We start from the raw sequence: 17592 nt of genomic DNA, 5'->3' as shown, positions 1-17592 counted from the left end.
GGAGAGGTAAGACCAGTTTATTTGGATACCAAAATAAGCTTTGGACATTGCCCTGATCAGGGCACCGAACAGCCAGTCCTGGAGGGAGGCCATACAGGAAGAACCAGGAAGGAAAAGCAGCAGAGGGTAGCAAAAGCTGTGGGGCCCAGGAGTCCCTTTAAGCTGTCTGGTACTTAGCAGGTACTGGCAGGGCCTACAAAATTAAGACAGGTCCTCAGTGACACAGGCCAGGCCTCCCTCACCCCCCAGCTTCACACTCACCTGCAGTGAGAAGTGGCATGGGCTTCTCAGGTAAGGGACTAGAGAAAGGAGGGAGTCAAATTAGCACTGGGGATGGGCTTTTTTCTCCTTCCTGGTGGCCTCCTCTGTGACACTTCATGGCCACTTCACACAAATCCCAAGGGGGTTAGCCTCCATCTTGGGGTCCTTGGAAATGGAGGCTTGGCTCAAGTGGTAGAGTCCCAACTTTGACCAAAAAGGCCAAGCAAGAACGTGAGAACCCAGAGTTCAAGTCCCAGAATAGACCAAAAAAAAAAAAAAAAAGGAACTCCTAAAGAAAGCTCTCCTGAAAAGCAGCATTTGAGGTGGTGCAGGGGAGTTGAGACATTCCTGGAGGGGGCCATGGTGAGAGGAAATAAGGAAGGGGTGAGATTGCCAGGTGCTTGTAAATTCTAGTTACTCAGGAGCCCAAGCTCTGAAGATGAAGGTTCAAAGACTGGACGGCAAAGCCTGAGACTTATTTTCAATTGATCAGCAAAAAGCTAATAGTAAAGCTGTGGCTGAAGTGGTAGAGCACCAGCCTTGAGTGAAAAAGTTAAGAGGAAGCACCCAGGCCCTGAGTTCAATTCCAGTACACAAGATTTGATTTAGGGTCCCTCAAAGTTGATATCTGACTCAATCCAATTGCAAGCCCATTGAACAGAGCTAGGAGCCTTATCCTGGCTGTCTGAGACCTGGGACTTGATGCCCACATCAGTGTGCAGCCAAGGTGCATGTGCAGAGGGGGCTGGCCTTACCTGGACTTCTGACTGCCCTTACATTTGCATTTGCTACCTGGGCAAGGAAAAGAAGAGTCAGAGCTGGCTAAGTGTGAGTGCTCCCTCTCCCCACCCTTTTCCCAACACTCACTCAGGACAAAGGCAACTCCAGCGGCACACAGCAGCCCTCCAAATATCATCCCACCCAGCTGTAGGCTTTCCCAGTCTAGAAACAGAACAGGGGACATGCATAGTGAGCTCTTCCCCACCCAGTGACCTCCATTTACTCAAGGGTGTGTGTGTGTGTTTACTTTGGTGATAGTCCTGAACTCAGGGCCTGGCACTGTCCCTGAGCTGTTTTTGCTCAAGGCTAGTCCACTACCACTTGAACCTACTTATAGCTGCACTTACTGCTTTTTTTGGATTTGTTTATTGGAGTTGTGCAGACTTTGGACTGGTTTTGAACTGCAATCCTCAGATCTCAGCCTCCTGAGTAGCTAGGATCACAGGCATGAGCCACCAATGCCAGCTTTATTCAAAATATTTTATGAGCCTGAGGCGCTGTAGCAAGTATTTACAAGCTCCTGCTTGGGCAGTCTGCCTTATAAATAAGTTCCTGCTCATTTGACATTTCCATCCAAGTAGTGAGAGGGCAAGCAAGCAAGTCAGTCAACAGATACAACTTTTACAATTTGTAGTGTCTAGTGTTCTGAAGAGATGGTAAGTTTAGAGAAAGAAGGGCTCTGAGGAACCACAGCAAAAATCAGGTACTGTGACCTTTAATCCCAGCTACTGAGGAGGCTGAGATCGGGGGATTGAGGTTCAAAATCTACACATGCAGCCAGTTGCTGGCAGCTCATGTCTAATCAGGAGACTAATCGGGAGACTGAGCTAATCAGGAGACTGAGATCTGAGGATCAGGGTTCAAAACCAGCCTGGGCAGGAAACTTAGTGACACTTTTATCTACAATAAACTACCAGAAAATCAGAAGTGGCACTGTGGCACAAGTGGTAGAGCACTAGCCTTGAGCTGAAGAGCTGAGGGACAGTACCCAGGCTCAGTGCCCCACGACCGACAAAAAAATAAAAAAAAGGGGGCTGGGAAGGTGGCTCAGTGGTAGAGCACTTGCCTTGCATGCGTGAGGCCCTGGGTTCGATTCCCCAGCACCACATAAACAAAAAGAAAAAAAAGCCGGAAGTGGGGCTATGGCTCAAGTGGTAGAGCGCTCGCCTTGAGCTGAAGAGCTGAGAGCACCCAGACCCAGAGTTCAGGCCCCACGACCGGACCCCCCCCCAAAAAAAAAAAACATGCACAAAAGTTTGTGAGACTCTTCAATTAACCGGCAAAAAGCCAGAAGTGGAGCTGTGGCTCAAGTGGTAGAGCACTAGCCTTGAGCAAAATAGCTCAGTCAACACCTAGGCCCAGAGTTCAAGCCCCAGGACCAGAACAACAACAAAAAAAAAGTGGAGGGAGGCAAACCTCACTTACCATAGTAGAAGGGACTGCTTCTATCTGCAGGAAAGAAACAACACAGAATAAAGACCAGAACTAAGAGACTGGATGTGGGGGTCTCAAAAGGAGAAAGCATGGCAACTAGGGGTCACTCACCTAATAGGTCATTGGCTTCCAAAGCAGGCAGGCCTGGGTAGGCAAAGCAAAGGAAGTGGGTGGTCATTCATGGCACTGGTATTCAAATATTTTGGGTAGGTGGGCACAGTATTGTACGCCTGTAATGCCAGTTAATTGGGAGGCTGAGATGAGATGATCACTTGTGGTCAGGAGTTCTGGTTTACAGTGGACTGTGTTTTGGGTGTCCACACTTCAACTTCATTATTGGGAGAGGCCCACCAGGCTGCCTAAGGAGAGGTGAACTGGCCAAAGTTGAAGGGACCTTCCCACTGGTGGTGGTGGTGGTGGTGTGTGGTGTGTTTGTGTGTGTACGTGTGCTATACCTCAGGTTTGAACTCACAGCCTGGGTGCTGTCCCTTAGCTTTTTTACTCAAGGTTAGCTCTGCTTGCGGCTTTTTGCTGCTTAACTGGAGATAAGAGTCTCACAAACTTTCTGCATGGGCTGACTTTGAACCTCAACCCCCAGATCTCAGCCTCCTAAGTAGCTGGGATTACAGGCATGAACCCCTGGTATCCGGCTAACAATTTAAACATACATTTATTGGACACAAGCCATCCTTGGGGAGCAGGCTGTGTCTCCCCATTTCCTTGGTGGGTGGGGTCTCTGTGGGACTCACCTGCCAACATGAAGACAAAGGCATAGGTCATTCCTTCCATCTTGGGTCGGTGTATAGTGCAGGGCTGCTATAAAGCAAGATATAGAGGCAAGAGAAGGGGGCTGTGTCTGCAATCCAACTACCTGTCTGGGAGTCATCATTCATCCCCTTAGTATGGGTGAACAGGCAAGAGGCAGAGCAGGGTTACAGTAGCTGTGTATACACTTTCCTAGAAGGTAATCTTGCACACAAGACCACTTTCTGCTCTCTCATATATACCTAATACTAGTTATGTTTTCTGTGCCAGTACTAGGATTTGAACTCAGGACCTGGACACTGTCCTTTTAACTTTTTTTGCTCAAGGATAGCATTCTACCAGTTGAGCTACAGCTCCACTTTTAGCTTTTTTGCTGGTTAGTTGGGAGATAAAAGTCTCACAGACTTTCCTGCCCAGGCTGGCTTTGAACCTTGATCCTTAGGATCTCAGTCTCCTGAGGGGCTAGGGGTTACAGGCATGAACTCCAGTCTGGAGCTCTTATATTGACTTCCCAGAGAATCTGAGTTCCAACACTTGGGGGTTTCAGAGAAGTCTCTGCCATTGTTCATTTCTGTCCTGCCTGGCTCTGGTCTCTTAATGAAATCCTAGATTGGGGGCCAACACTTCCCTCTTCAACACCAGATGTGTGACTTAGCTGTTGCTCAACCTCTCTGAGCTTCAGTTACCTGTAAATAGCAACAACTTGGCAAGTTATAATGATGGAGTTAAATGAACTATTTGCCAGGCCAAAGATATATGCCTGGTACTCAGGAGACTGAGATCTGAGAATTGCAGTTGAGTCTGGGCAAGTCTATGAGACTCTGATCTTCAATCTAACCAGCAAGAGTTGGAGGTAGAGTTGTGGCTCAAGGGGTAGAGTGCTAGCATTGAGTACAAAAGCTTAGGGACAGTGCCCATGCCCTGATACAAGCCTCAGGACCAACACTAAATAAACAATAAACACCTGGGTACTTTTGCCATGAGAGGGGACATGCCATTTGTGAACTAGGCCAGTGTCCAAACTGGCTTCTCTTAGTCTTTTATCTGTCTTCTCCTGCCTCTTCTCTACCCTGGATCCTAGATCCATCGATTGATTGATTGTAGTATGTGTGCCAGTACTGAAGCTGAACTCTGGCCCTGGTACATTTCTTTAACTTTTCACTTAAGGCCGGCACTCTCCCACTTGAGCTACAGCTCCCCTTCTGGCTTTTTGGTGGTTAAGTGGAGATGAGAGTCTCACAGATGTTTACTGCCCAGGCTGGTTTCCAACCCTGATCTTCATATCTCTGCCTCCTGAGTAGCTGGGATTACAGGCATGAGCCACATCACCCAACTTGGATTTGGTAGATTATAAAGATGTCATCTCTACCCCACAGATCCTTCCACTAAAGATTGACTCCTGCCTCCTCCAACCCCAGCTCACCACCACACAAGGGCATGAAGTCCCTACTGCCCTAGGGGCTGCTAAAGCTACTTCTTCAAAACCTTCAAACAGCAACTCATTACTCAGAATTCTGGGATCTCCATGACCACCTCTTCTACCTGGCCATCCTGAAGTCCTAGCAAATGCCTGCTCATCTGAGGCCTTACCTGAGCCAGGCTGAAGGGACAGCAGGTCTGAAGAGCGGGCTGGGCTGGGGACCTTTAGGTGGGTTCTGGCTCTTTATACCCAGAGCCCCGCCCAGGGCAACAGAGCAGCAGACTGGAGGGAGCTGGTCAGCTCCTAGTAAACTGCTTGAAACCTCCCTTCCCCAGGTGCTCTTAAAGAAACAGCTCACCTGCCACACAGGGCAGAGCCAGCCCAGGGCAGAGGGACATTGAGTGGGGGAACTGTGGATGAGACTTCAGGGCCTCCTGGGAGGAGAAGGTAGGCTTCTGTAAGTCCACCTAGATCTTCAGAGCAATTGGTGTTGGGGGTGTGACTCAGCTGGTAGAACACTAGGCAGCAAAAGTGGCAAGTACTAAGTTCCAAGTCCCAGGCTTAAATGTGAAAAAAAAAGTGAGTCCCAGGGAATGTTGTAAGGAGTGAGTGTTTAGGGATCCGGTGCCAACAGTGGGGTACCAGGTCCTCTGGGAACAGTAGAATGGATGAAGAGTCAGGAAGGGATTTGTTGTTGTTGTTGTTGGTTGTGGGGTTTGAACTCTGGGCCTGGGCACTGTCCCTCAGCTCTTCAGCTCAAGGTGAGTGCTCTACCACTTGAGCCACAGCACCACTTCCAGTTTTCTGGTGGTTAATTGGAGATAAAAGTCTCATGGAGCCAGGAGTCGATGGCTCCTGCCTGTAATCTAGCTACTGTGGTATCTGAGGATCTGAGTTCAAAGCCAGCCTGGACAGGAAACTCCATGATACTCTTATCTCCAATAAACCACTCAGAAAACAAAGTGGTTCTGTGGCTCAAGTAGTAGAGCTCTCGCTTTGAGCCAAAGAGCTGAGGGATAGCGCTCAGGCCCAGAGTTCAAGCCCCATAACCAACCAAAAAAAAAAAAAAAAATCTCACGGACTTTCCTGACCAGGCTGGCTTTGAATAACGATCCTCAGATCTCAGCCTCCTGAGTAGCTAGGATTACAGGCTTGAGCCACCAGCAGGACGGGTGTTTTTTTTTTGGGGGTCCAGTCATGGGGAACTCTGGGCCTGGGCACTGTCCCTCAGCTCTTCAGCTCAAGGCTAGTGCTCTACCACTTGAGCCACAGCGCCACTTCCAGCTGTTTTTTTTTTTTTTTGCTTATGTGGTGCTGAGGAATCTAACCTAGGGCCTCATGCATGCAAGGCAAGCGCTCTATCACTGAGCCACCTTCCCAGCCCAGGACGGGTGTTTTTATGTGTGTGCTTCTTGGGGTTTGAACTCAGAGGCTGGATGTTGAACTCAGAGGCTGGATGCTATTTCTTAGCCTTTTCTCTGAAGGCTAGTTAGGCTAGTGCTCTACCACTTGAGCCACACCAACACTTTGGGCTATTTGGTGGTTTGTTGGAGGTAAGAATCTCACAGTCGGACTGGGAATATGGCTCAGTGGTAGAGGGCTTGCCTAGCACACATGAAGTTCTGGGTTCAATTCCTCAGTACCACATGAACAGAAAAAGTCAGAAGTAGTACTGTGGCTCAAGTGGTAGAGTGCTAGCCTTGAGCAAAAGCAGCTCAGGGATAGTGCCCAGACCCTGAGTTCAAGCCCCAGCCCAAGGACTGGTAAAAAAGAGAGAAAAAAAAAAAAGTCTCACAGTCTTTCCCCCTCAGGCTGGCTTTGAACCTTGATTCTCAGATCTCAGCCTCTTGAATAGGATTACAAGTATGCGCCACCAGCATACCTTTCCCTCCAGGTAACACTGGTCCCCTGTAAAACTGTGAGACAGCTGTGAAAATGGAGTCCCAATCAGTCCAGCCAGGCACCAGTGAGCCATACCTGTGATCCTAGCTACTCAGGAGGCTGACATCCAAAGATCACAGTTCAAAGCTAGCCCAGGCAAGAATATCTAAGGCACTCTTATTACCAATGAACCAGCAATAATTTGGATGTGGAGGTATGGCTCAAGTGGTAAGGGTCCCAACCTTTAGCAGTGAAGCTAGTGAGATCACAGAGCCCTGAGTTCAAGCCCTAGTACTGGCACAAAAAAAGGAAAAAGGGAAACCTGAGCAATGATTGCCAGCCAAGGGCCAGGCAGGAAGAACACTGTACATTCCAGTGGCCCTTTTGTGCTCCCACATAGGTTCAGAAACAGTGATATGCATGAATGAAGGGCAGCCTCTCTAGTCAGGCCAGGTGTGGCTGCCATTGCCCTCTGGGTTGCACGACCAGTGTCTTGGTGCACCTGGAAGCCTGAGGCTTAACTGAAAGGCATCCAGGAAATCTGTGATGCCTGGCTGCATACTTGGCTCATTACACACATTCATTCTTGGAGAGGTCATGACCCTGGCCTGGCTGCAACGGTCACCCTTCTCTGCCTGTGTAATTGCCTTCCTGGCCCTTCATTGTATGGCTTTTCCAAGGGCCAGTCTTCTCGAGGGCAGTATCAGCTCCTGTCTCCCACCCGCGCAAGAACAGCTCATTGTCTCTATGCCTCTCTGTGCACCCCTTGCCAGAAATGTAAAAAGTAGAATTTTATTTTTGGTGTTTTTTTTGTCAGTCATGGGGCTTGAACCTCTGGGCCTGGGCACTGTTCTACCACTTGGAGTCACAACACCACTTCCAGTTTTCTGGTAGTTAATTGGAGATAAGAATCCTACAGACTTTCCTGCCTGTGCTGGATTTGTACCACAACCCTCAGATCTCAGCCTCCTGAGTAGCTAAGATAACAGGCGTGAGCCACCTGCCTCCTTCTCATTTCCTCTCTCAGTCTCTTTCTCTCCTGCTAATTAGCACCTGGCTAATTTGGACCTTTGTGCGTATCAGAATTTGAACCTGAGTCCTGTCTTATATACTAAGTGACATTGAGGAAGTGGCGCTGTGGCTCAAGCGGTAGTGCTTGCCTTGGGCTGAAGAACACAGGGACAGCACCCAGGCACAGAGTTCAAGCCCCATGACCCACAAAAAAAAAAAAAAGTCATGGACATTGAAAGAAGTTCTACCTCCTTGGGCCTCTCTTCATATGTTAAAGAACAGTGAGCCAAAAGCCAGTCTCTCACACCTGTAATCCTAGCTACTCAGGAAGCTGAGAGCTGAGGGTTGTGATTCAAAGCCAGCCTGGACAAGAAAGTTTGAGACTCTTATATCCAATTAACCAGCAAAAAGACTTGAAAATGTATTCCATCTCTATCCAGCCAGACATCAATGAGTCACACTTGTGATCCTAGCTACTCAGGAGGCTAAGCTGTGAAGATCACAGTTCAAAGCCAGCCCAGGAAGTGCTGAAGTGGTTAGAGCACCAGCACTGAGCAAAAACATTAAGGGACAGTGCTCAGGTCCTGACTTCAAGTCCCAGTACACACACACACACACACACGTCCCAGTACACACACACACACACGTCCCAGTACACACACACACACGTCCCAGTACACACACACACGTCCCAGTACACACACACACACACACGTCCCAGTACACACACACACACACACGTCCCAGTACACACACACACACACGTCCCAGTACACACACACACACACACACAAGATAAAAAATAAGAGTCAAAATGATTTTATCTCTCTCTGACATGCTCAGGATTTGAACTACATGGACTCAGCTAAGACACTGAACTCTTCTCAGCTGGTTCCCCTTCACTGGGTCCTAGTACCTTTCACCTGCTTCTGATAAGAAATCAGACTCCAGTGAGTGAGTGCAGGGGTGCTCAGAAGGAATGCCTATCTAGGAAATCCAGTCAGGGGCACCCTAAAACAGCTTTTACTGCCAGTCCAAGCCTTTAGGAAGCATATCCTGAATGAGTTGTGCAGTTGTACAGATTTTCATTCTAAACACTTCTGATTAGTAAATACTCCATTTATATATACATATACATTCACATATACATATACACACACATACACATATTATGCCAGTACTGGAGCTTTAAACCCAGGACCTGAGTTCATACATACACATTTATGCACATGCGTGCACACACAGACATACATATTGTGCCAGTACTGAAGCTTAAAACTCAGGACCTGAGTTCTTCCACTTCTGGCTTTTTGCTGGTTAATTGGAGTCTCAGACTTTCCTGCCTGGCTGGTGTCTGCCTGACCTTAAACTGGCCTTAAACTGTAGTTCTCAGATCTCAGCTTCCTGAGTATCTAGGTTTACAGGCATGAGCCAAGAGTGCAGGACTTTTTCCTTGGATTTTGTTTGCTTTTTTGCCAGTCCTGGGCTTGAACTCAGGGCCTGGGCATTGTCCCTGAGCTTCTCTGTGCTAAAGGCTAGCATTCTACCACTTGAGCCACAGCACCACATCTGGCTTTTTCTGCATATGTGGTACTGAAGAATCTAAGTGCTTCATGAATGCTACGCAAGCACTTTATCACTAAGCCACATTCCCAGCCCTAGATTTTTTTTTTTAATGTGATGGTACTGAGGACTGAACCAAGAGCCTCCAGCGTGCTAAGCATGAGCTCCATCCCAGCCCCATTAAACACTTCCTTTTTCATTTTTGGGTGCAGGTCCTGGGGTTTGAACTCCTAGGTGCTGTCCCTGAGTTCATTTTGCTCAAGGCTAGTGCTCTACCACTTGAGCCACAATGCCATGTCCAGCTTTTTGGTGGATAATTGGAGATAGGATAGGATTTCAGGCATGAGCCACTGGCACCTAGTTTAAGCACTTCATTTTGTATATGTATGTTTTGGGACTGGGGCTTGAATTTAGTGCCTAGAGTTTTTGTTCAGCTTTTTTGCCCCAATCTGGCACTCTATCACTTGTGTCACAGCTCCGGATCTGGCATTTTGATGGTTAATTGGAGATAAGAGATTTTCCTGCCCAGGCTGGCTTTGAATCTTGATCCTCAGATCTTAGCCTTCTGAATAGCTAGGATTACAGGTGTGAACCACTGGTGCCCAGCCTAAGACATTTTAATTTTCTTTTCCTGTGCTGGTCTTGGGGCTTGAACTCTGGGCCTGGGAGCTGTGCCTAAGCTGTTTTGACTCAAGGCTAGTGCTCTACCACTTGAGCCTCAGCACCACTTCCAGCCTTTCCTCAGGCTGGCTTCAAGCTGCAGTCTTTAGGTCTCAGCCTCCTGAGTAGCTGGGACTACAAGCCTAAACCACCAGCACCCAGATTTTAATTTTTCATTATTAAAGATAAGCAGTCACAGTCATAATATACAAAGTATAACTATGAAAATGGAACCAGATAGCTTGAAAGAATGTTGGGTCTAAGAGAGGTGGGGAGAATGATGGGAAGGGTGATATTGATCAAGGTGCACTGTACTCATAGTCTGACTCACTGAATTGGAGCCTAGTGGCTCACTCTCGTAATCCTAGCTACATAGGAAGCTTAGATCTGAGGATCATGGTTCAACGCCATCCCTTGTGAGACACTCCAATAACTTCTCAAAATACAAAAAACCAGCAGGGGAGCTGTGGCTCAAGAGATAGAATGCAAGCCTTGAGCACAAAAGCTTAGGGACAGTATTCAGACCTTGAGTTCAAGCACCAGGACAGGCACACACACAAGTAAATGAATAAGCTGGCGCAGGGGCTCATGCCTGTAATCCTAGCTACTCAAGAGGCTGAGATCTGAGGATCTCAGTTCAAAGCTAGCCTGGGGAAGGAAAGTTTGTGAGATTCTTTTTTTTTTTATTTTAACTGTATTTTTTTTTTGTCTTTTCTTTTTTGGTACTGGGGATTGAGCCCAGGACGTTGCGCTTGCTAGGCAAGCGCTTTGCCACTGAGCTACATCCCAGCCCTGTGAGATTCTTATCTCCAATTAGCCACCAGAAAACCATAAGTGGCATTGTAGCTTAAGTTGTAGAGTGCTCACCTTGAGCTAAAGAGCTCAGCGACAATGTTTGGGCCCCGAGTTCAAGCCCTATGACCAGAAAAAAAGCAAACAAAAAACAAACATTAAGAAGTATGGGCTGGAGGTGTGGCTCAACTAGTTGAGCACCATGTGTAAGAAAGGTCAGAACGCAAGGTTCTGAGTTCAAGTTCCAATTTTCACAAAAATAATAAAGAATAAGAAATTTTAAAAATGTTTTATGGAAAAAAGAAAAAAATCAAAATCAAGCCATCCCTGGTAGTGCTTAACCTGTCATCCCTAGAAATAAGGAGTGTGAATCAGAACTATCCCAAATTCAAGACCACCCTGAGCTACATAGACTTTGAGACCAATCTGAAAGATATCCTTGTAAAAAAGAAAAGGTAAATCTGCTACTCGATTTTTAGCATGATAATGTGTTTAGATTTTTCTCATTGTTTACTAATTTCAATTTCTGTAGTTGGTGTGCAGTGTGTGTGCGTGCATGTGTGTTTGTGTGTCTGTGTCTGTGTACCAGTAGTTGGATTTGAACTCGGGACCTGGATGCTGTCTGTCCCTTAGCTTTTTCCCTCAAGGCTGGTACTGTACCACTTCTGAGCCATACTTCTGCTTCTAGCCTTTTGGTGGCTAACTGGAGATAAGAATGTCACAGAATTTCCTGTCCAGGCTGGCTTTGAACTGTGATCTTCAGATCTCAGCCTCCAAGAAGCCAGGATAATAGGCAGGAGCCACAGTGCCCAGCAAATGTTATGTTTTCAAATTGTGGTGCCTTTGCTCTCTTGAGCTACCCAGGTTTAGTCTTTCAACTGACAGCAAATATTTCTCCTTATCAGACAATCTCATTATAAATAACCTATTTTCAAAAATATGGAAATCAAGACATCTGATATATATATTTCTTGTAATGCGAGCCACTGAAACCTTTTTCATAAATCATTCTCTAATCTAAAATCTATGGGGCTAGGGCTGGGAAGGTGGCTCGGTGGTAGAGCACTTGCCTTGCATGCTCAAGGCCCTGGGTTTGATTCCTCAGCACCACATAAGCAAAAAAAAAAAAAGCCGGAAGTGGCGCTGTGGCTCAAGTGGTAGAGCACTAGCCTTGAGCTGAAGAGCTGAGGAAAAAAAAATCTATGGGGCTGGTGATGTGGCTCAGTGGGATAGCACCTACCTAGCATGCCTGAGGTCCTGCGTTCAATCTCAGCACTACAGAGAATAATTTTTTAAAAAAAAATCTAAGTGTTCACTGGGCACTGGTGGCTCACACCTGTAATCCTAGCTACTCAGGAGGCTGAGATCTGAGGACCAAGGTTCAAAGCCAGCCCAGGTAAGAAAGTCCATGAGACTCTTAACCACCTGAAAACCGAAAGTGTCACTGTAGCTCAAAGTGGTAGAATGCTAGCCTTGAGCTGAAGAGCTCAGGAACAGTGTTCCAGACCCTGAGTTCAAGCACCACCAAAAATAAAAATAAAATCATGTGTAGGAGTTGGGTGTGTAGCTCAGAGTAGCGGGGTGGGAGGTGGGAGGGAGAGGGAGAGATAGCCAGTACTGGGGCTTGAAATAAGGGCTTGGTGTTGTCCCTTAGCTTTCCCACTCAAGTATGGCTCTCTACCATTTGAGCCACACCTCTACTTCTGTCTTTTTACTGTTAATTGGAGAAAAGAGTATCACTGACTTTCTTGCCTAGGCTGGATTTGAACCTAATTCTCAGATCTCAACCTCCTGAGTAGCTAAGAGTATAGGTGTGAGACACCAGCACCTGGCCACATCTAGCTTTCTTGAGCCAATACTTAAAAATGTTAAACCATCATTTTCCTTTTCCTGTACATTTGAAACCCCAGTGCCTGGAACACAGTAGAACAGTAGTAGGGCTCAGAGTATATATTGAATCAATGTGAAGCTGAGTGTGGTGCTATACCCCCATAGCCCCAGAACTGGGAGGCAGAGTTAGGAGGATTTCAAATTCACAGCTGGTCTGTGGGAAAGAGACAGAAAAAAAAAGAAAAATGCCATGTGAAGGAGGCTTAAACCTGTAATCCCAGCTACTCAGGAGGCTGAGATCTGAGGATTATGGTTTGAAGGCAGCCAAGGCTGAAAGTCGTGAGGCAACAACCCCCTCCCCTCCCTGCCTACACACACACACACACACACACACACTCAGGGAACCCCCTCCCCTCCCTGCCTACACACACACACACACACACTCAGGGAACCCCCTCCCCTCCCTGCCTACACACACACACACACACACATACACTCAGGGAACCCCCTCCCCTCCCTGCCTACACACACACACACACATACACTCAGGGCCTAGGCATTGTCCTGGGGCTTTAACTCAGGGCCTAGGCATTGTCCCTGAGCTCGTTAGCTCAAGGCAAGTGTTCTACCACTTAAGCTAAAGCGCCACTTCTGGTTTTCTGATGGAGGTAAGAGTCTCACAGACTCCTGTCGGGCTGGCTTTGAACCATGATCCTTAGATCTCAGTCTCCTGAGTAGCTAGGATTACAGGTGTGAGCCACTGGTACCTGGCATGTCTGTTTTTGAGACAGGTCTCACAGTGTTGCCCAGGTTACCCCTAACCTAACTCCTGGCCTCAAAGGTCCACCTGCTTCAGTCTCCCAAGTAGCTAGGACTACAAGCATGTAGTACCACACCTGGCTGAATTGTCCCCATTAAACGGGTGACTCATAGACTAAGAGAATCACATCCCCATACAACTATTTTTATATCACATTAAAAATAGAGTACATGTACAGTTGGTTATACATGGAAAGTGCTAGCTAAAGCTATTAGTGGGACAAGGGCAGTTAGGCCTCACCTCACTGCACCTAACCTTTCCAACGTCATTTCTCACACTAAAAGCAGGGTGAGGGCTATTTCCTCACAAGGTAGAGTATTTATTTATTTATTCATCAGCCAGTCCTGGGGCTTGAACTCTGGGCCTGGGTGCTGTCCCTGAGCTTCCTTTGCTCAAGGCAAGCACTCTACCTCTTGAGCCACACTACTAAGTCTGGCTTTTTTTTGAGTTTATTGAAGTTTCAAGGAGTTTCCTGCCCAGACAGGCTTCAAACAATCCTCAGATATCAGCCTCCTGAGTAGATAGGATTAAAGGTGAGTGCCACCAGTGCTCAAGTTTATAACATGGCAGCTCTTTTGAGAAGTTTGTGGCCGATTTTTTTTTAATTTTTTTTTTTTTTGGTCCGGTCATGGGGCCTGAACTCTGGACCTGCGTGCTGTCCTTCATCTCTTCAGCTCAAGGCTAACGCTCTACCACTTGAGCCACAGCTCTATTTCCAGCATTCAAGTGGTTAATTGGAGACAAGAATCTCACAGACTTTCCTGCCCAGGCTGGCTTTGAACCATGATCCTCAGGCCTTCTGAGTAGCCAGGATTGCAGGTGTGAGCCACTGATACCCAGCCAGCATTGTGAATTCTTTTTTTTTTTTTGGGGGGGGGGTCCGGTCGTGGGGCCTGAACTCTGGGCCTGGGCACTGTCCCTCAGCTCTTCAGATCAAGGCTACCGCTCTACCACTTGAGCCGCAGCGCCACTTCTGGCTTTTTTCTTTTTGCTTATTTGGTGCTGAGGAATCGAACCCAGGGCCTTGAGCATGCAAGGCAAGTGCTCTACCACTGAGCCAACTTTCCAGCCCCCAATATTGTGAATTCTAAAGAGAAGATCCACTTCAGTGATTTTGATCAAATCCAGAACATCAGATGACCTTGGCAGTGCCTCTCCTTAACATTCGGTTTGGTCAGGAACTTGCTACAGGAGGTCAAAGTCCACTGGGTGTTCTGTTCCTGTGGAGAAAGACACACCGTCCTGGGTGAGGAAGACACTGTCTGCTCCTTATGTCCCCACTATAAAAAAAGCCTTTGGTAACTCTGAGCCACACAAGGTAGAGCTCTAAGGACAGAATCCCTCTTATCAAGATTGCTGGGCCTTGGATATAGCTGAGTTTTTTATTTTTTGTTTTTTGTTTTTTTGGCCAGTGTTGGGGCTTGAACTCAGGACCTAAGAATTGTCCCTTAGAATCACCTAAAATAGCAGAAGTGGAGCTGTGGCTCAGAGTGGTAGAGCTCTAGCCTTGAGCAGAAAAACTCAGGAATAGTGCCTAGGCCCTGAGTTCAAGCCCCATGACTGACCAAAAACATAAAAAGAATCTCATGGACTTTCCTGCTCAGGCTAGCTATGAATCACAATCCTGAGATCTCAGCTTCCTGAGTAGATAGAATTATAGGCATGAACCTATAATTGGCTCAATTATGATTTTTGAGAATAAAAATATGTGAAGTATCAGGGCCTGGTAGCATGCAACTATAATCCCAGCACTCTGGAAGTTGAAGCAGGAGGATCTCAAGTTTGAGGCCAGCCTGGGATGTATGAAATTCTGTTTCAAATATATTCATGGGCTGGGAAGGTGGCTCAGTGGTAGAGCGCTTGCCTTGCATGCTTGAGGCCCTGGGTTCAATTCCTCAGCACCACATAAGCAAAAAGTCGGAAGTGGCGCTGTGGCTCAAGTGGTAGAGCACTAGCCTTGAGCTGAAGAGCTGAGGGACAGCGCCCAGGCCCAGAGTTCAGGCCCATGACTGGACCCAAAAAAAAAATCAAATATATTCATACAAATATATATGCACTCTGTATATCACCTTTACAATAATAAATAGAAAAACAAAACACCCATATATGTACACACTATATACATATATATGTATATATACATCTGTACACACATATACATATACATATGCATATACATACATACATACAAATGTTGAAGGGAAATGATTTAGGATATATAAAGCAAGGTTTATAGGAGTGAGCCTCCAGCTCCCTGCTTGTATGAAGATTTCAAAAGATCTTGATGCCAGCCAGGATAATGGCTTGGGCTCATATTAGTACTCAGGAAGCTAAGGCCAGATTACTTGAGCCCACAAGTTCAAATCTAACCCAGGTTACATGGAGATATTTTATCTTAAAAATAAAATAGAAAGCCTAGTGCCAGTGATTCACGGCTGTAATCCCAGCTACTCAGGAGGCTGAGATCTCAGGATCATGAGTCTAAAGCCAGCCAAGGCATTCAAGTCAATGAGACTTATCTCCAGGTAACCAGGAAACCCCCCCCCCCCAAAAAAAGACGTAGAGCTGTGGCTCAAGTGGTAGAGTACTAGACTTGAGCAAAAAAGCTCAGGGACAGTGCCTGGGACCTGAGTTCAAGCTCTAGTACTAGAGGAAAATAAGGTCTTAAGTTATCCAAAAGACAGACTGGCATTTCAGGAGCTGAGCAGCACAGGCAAGAGCTGCAGGCATGAGAGGGCGGTTCCAGCAAAGATTCCAAAGCTCACTCTTGTACTTTGTGTGACTAGCAGAGGAGGAGAGGGGTGAGTCACGAAGATGTTTGGGAAGCAGAGGAGACTAGAGTTGGTCCATGATTGGATCAAGTGGTTTGGGGGCAGGTGAAAAATACCATGATGCCCAGGGATTTGGCTTTACCATTTGGATGGGCCACAGACAGTAGGCAGAGTAGTTCAAAGAAGAAAACAAGAGTTTACTTGGGAATGGGGAGTTTCTAGAAGCCTATGTAAGTGTATGCAGGGAGAGACAGCCCTGGACAGGCGGTGCCCAGAGAAATCAGGGAGAAGAGGGTTTTTGTTTTGTTTTTGTCTGCTCAGCTATTTATTCCTAACATAGCATGCCCTGCCCCACTGCTCAGATTGGTTGAGCTCAGGCTCACAATATGCTCCTAATTGGCTAGGGTAGAATGTGTTTACATAATATGGTTTTGAAATAAGATTAACAGCATAGAAGTAAATCTCAAAATATACCCAGACCTTCTACTATTTCTTGAACACACTCTGAGGCATGCCATACTTCATCTGGAAAAGAAATCAGTTTAGGACAAAAATCTTACATTTTACAAATCCTTTACCCCAAAGAAGTTCCTCTTTTCCTTAACAAGAGCCAAGCAGAAGTGATTAGGTGACTTACACCTGTACGTGCCTGTGCGAGCGTGCGCGCACGCACACACACACACACACACACACACACACACACAGGTCATCACTGATGCCTGAGCTCCATTCCATCCTCAAAAAGAGTTGAGAAAATGTCAACAGTGCCTTCTAGTAAAAAACCTCTTTGTCCTCCAGGTCTTATCCTTGCCTCTTTGCCTCATCTCCCACAGAAGATTTTCAAGATGCCTAGAGCCAGAGGACTGCATCTTGCTCCATTTACTGTAACATTTCCTTCAGCTTTAAAAAAAATTGTGATTACATAAATTTCACAAATTTCCCAGTATTGTGAGATAGTGATACTTAAACTCACAAACACATCCTAACCTTCATGAGGCATATTGTCATTATCATGATCTATAAAGTTTATGAATTCTGTGAGCTTTGACAATATTTCTTCCACATCGGGTGGTATGTACATTTCTTTCCTTTAATGTAAGTTGTTCCCTCTGTCTCTCTCATTCCCTCGCTCCCATTGCTGCCTTTGAGTTGCTTAGTTCATTTTCATCAATTTCCGGTGTAGCTGATGGGCCCCTCTGTTGTATGTTTTCCAGGGAGAAGAGTTTTGAGGGTATGGTCAAAGTGTAAATGCTGCTGCTGCTGCTGGGTGTGTGTGTGTGTGTGTGTGTGTGTGTGTGTGTGTGTGTGTGTGTGTGTGCGTGCGTGTGCGTGCGTGCCAGTGTCTGTGCCTGTGTCACTGTCTGTGTCTCTGTCTGTCTGTCTGTCTGTCTGTGTCATGGGGCTTGAATTCAGGGCCTGGGTGCTGTCCCTGAGATTATTTTTGTTTTTTGTTTTTTTTGGGGGTCCGGTCATGGGGCCTGAACTCTGGGCTTGAGCACTGTCCCTAAGCTCTTCAGCTCAAGGCTAGTGCTCTACCACTTGAGCCACAGTGCCACTTCCGGCTTTTTTCTTTTTGCTTATGTGGTGCTGAGGAATTGAACCCA

At 46.7% G+C, this 17592-nt stretch overlaps 1 protein-coding gene across 2 annotated transcripts; it reads right to left on the bottom strand.

The window, feature by feature from the left end:
• Fxyd4 (FXYD domain containing ion transport regulator 4) lies at positions 1–4924 on the bottom strand. Of its 2 annotated transcripts, none has more exons than XM_013033740.1 (8): positions 4831–4924; positions 3225–3291; positions 2587–2619; positions 2467–2490; positions 1129–1203; positions 1017–1053; positions 262–299; positions 1–193 (listed from the first exon to the last, which is right to left on the bottom strand). In XM_013033740.1, the coding sequence occupies exons 2-8, from the start codon at positions 3262–3264 to the stop codon at positions 174–176; spliced, it is 267 nt and encodes an 88-aa protein (XP_012889194.1). In that variant the 5' UTR covers positions 3265–3291; positions 4831–4924; the 3' UTR covers positions 1–173. The 2 variants fall into 2 exon arrangements, with proteins under 2 accessions (XP_012889194.1, XP_012889195.1); XM_013033741.1 differs by having other exon boundaries at positions 3225–3350; positions 4831–4919.
• Between the last annotated feature and the right edge of the window lie 12668 nt (positions 4925–17592).

Source organism: Dipodomys ordii, unplaced genomic scaffold (genome assembly GCF_000151885.1).
Source record: "Dipodomys ordii isolate 6190 unplaced genomic scaffold, Dord_2.0 Scaffold176, whole genome shotgun sequence".
NCBI classification, from domain to species: domain Eukaryota; kingdom Metazoa; phylum Chordata; class Mammalia; order Rodentia; family Heteromyidae; genus Dipodomys; species Dipodomys ordii.
This window is presented reverse-complemented; position numbering and strand designations above follow the sequence as displayed.

Excerpts from the sequence above, each read along its gene's own strand:
- Fxyd4 (XM_013033740.1), bottom strand. The coding sequence starts at position 3,264 with ATGGAAGGAATGACCTATGCCTTTGTCTTCATGTTGGCAG. Across the intron at positions 1,204-2,466 it reads AAGCAGTCCCTTCTACTATG|ACTGGGAAAGCCTACAGCTG; the intron begins GTAAGTGAGGTT and ends TTCTGTTTCTAG. Across the intron at positions 1,054-1,128 it reads TGGAGTTGCCTTTGTCCTGA|GTAGCAAATGCAAATGTAAG; the intron begins GTGAGTGTTGGG and ends TTCCTTGCCCAG.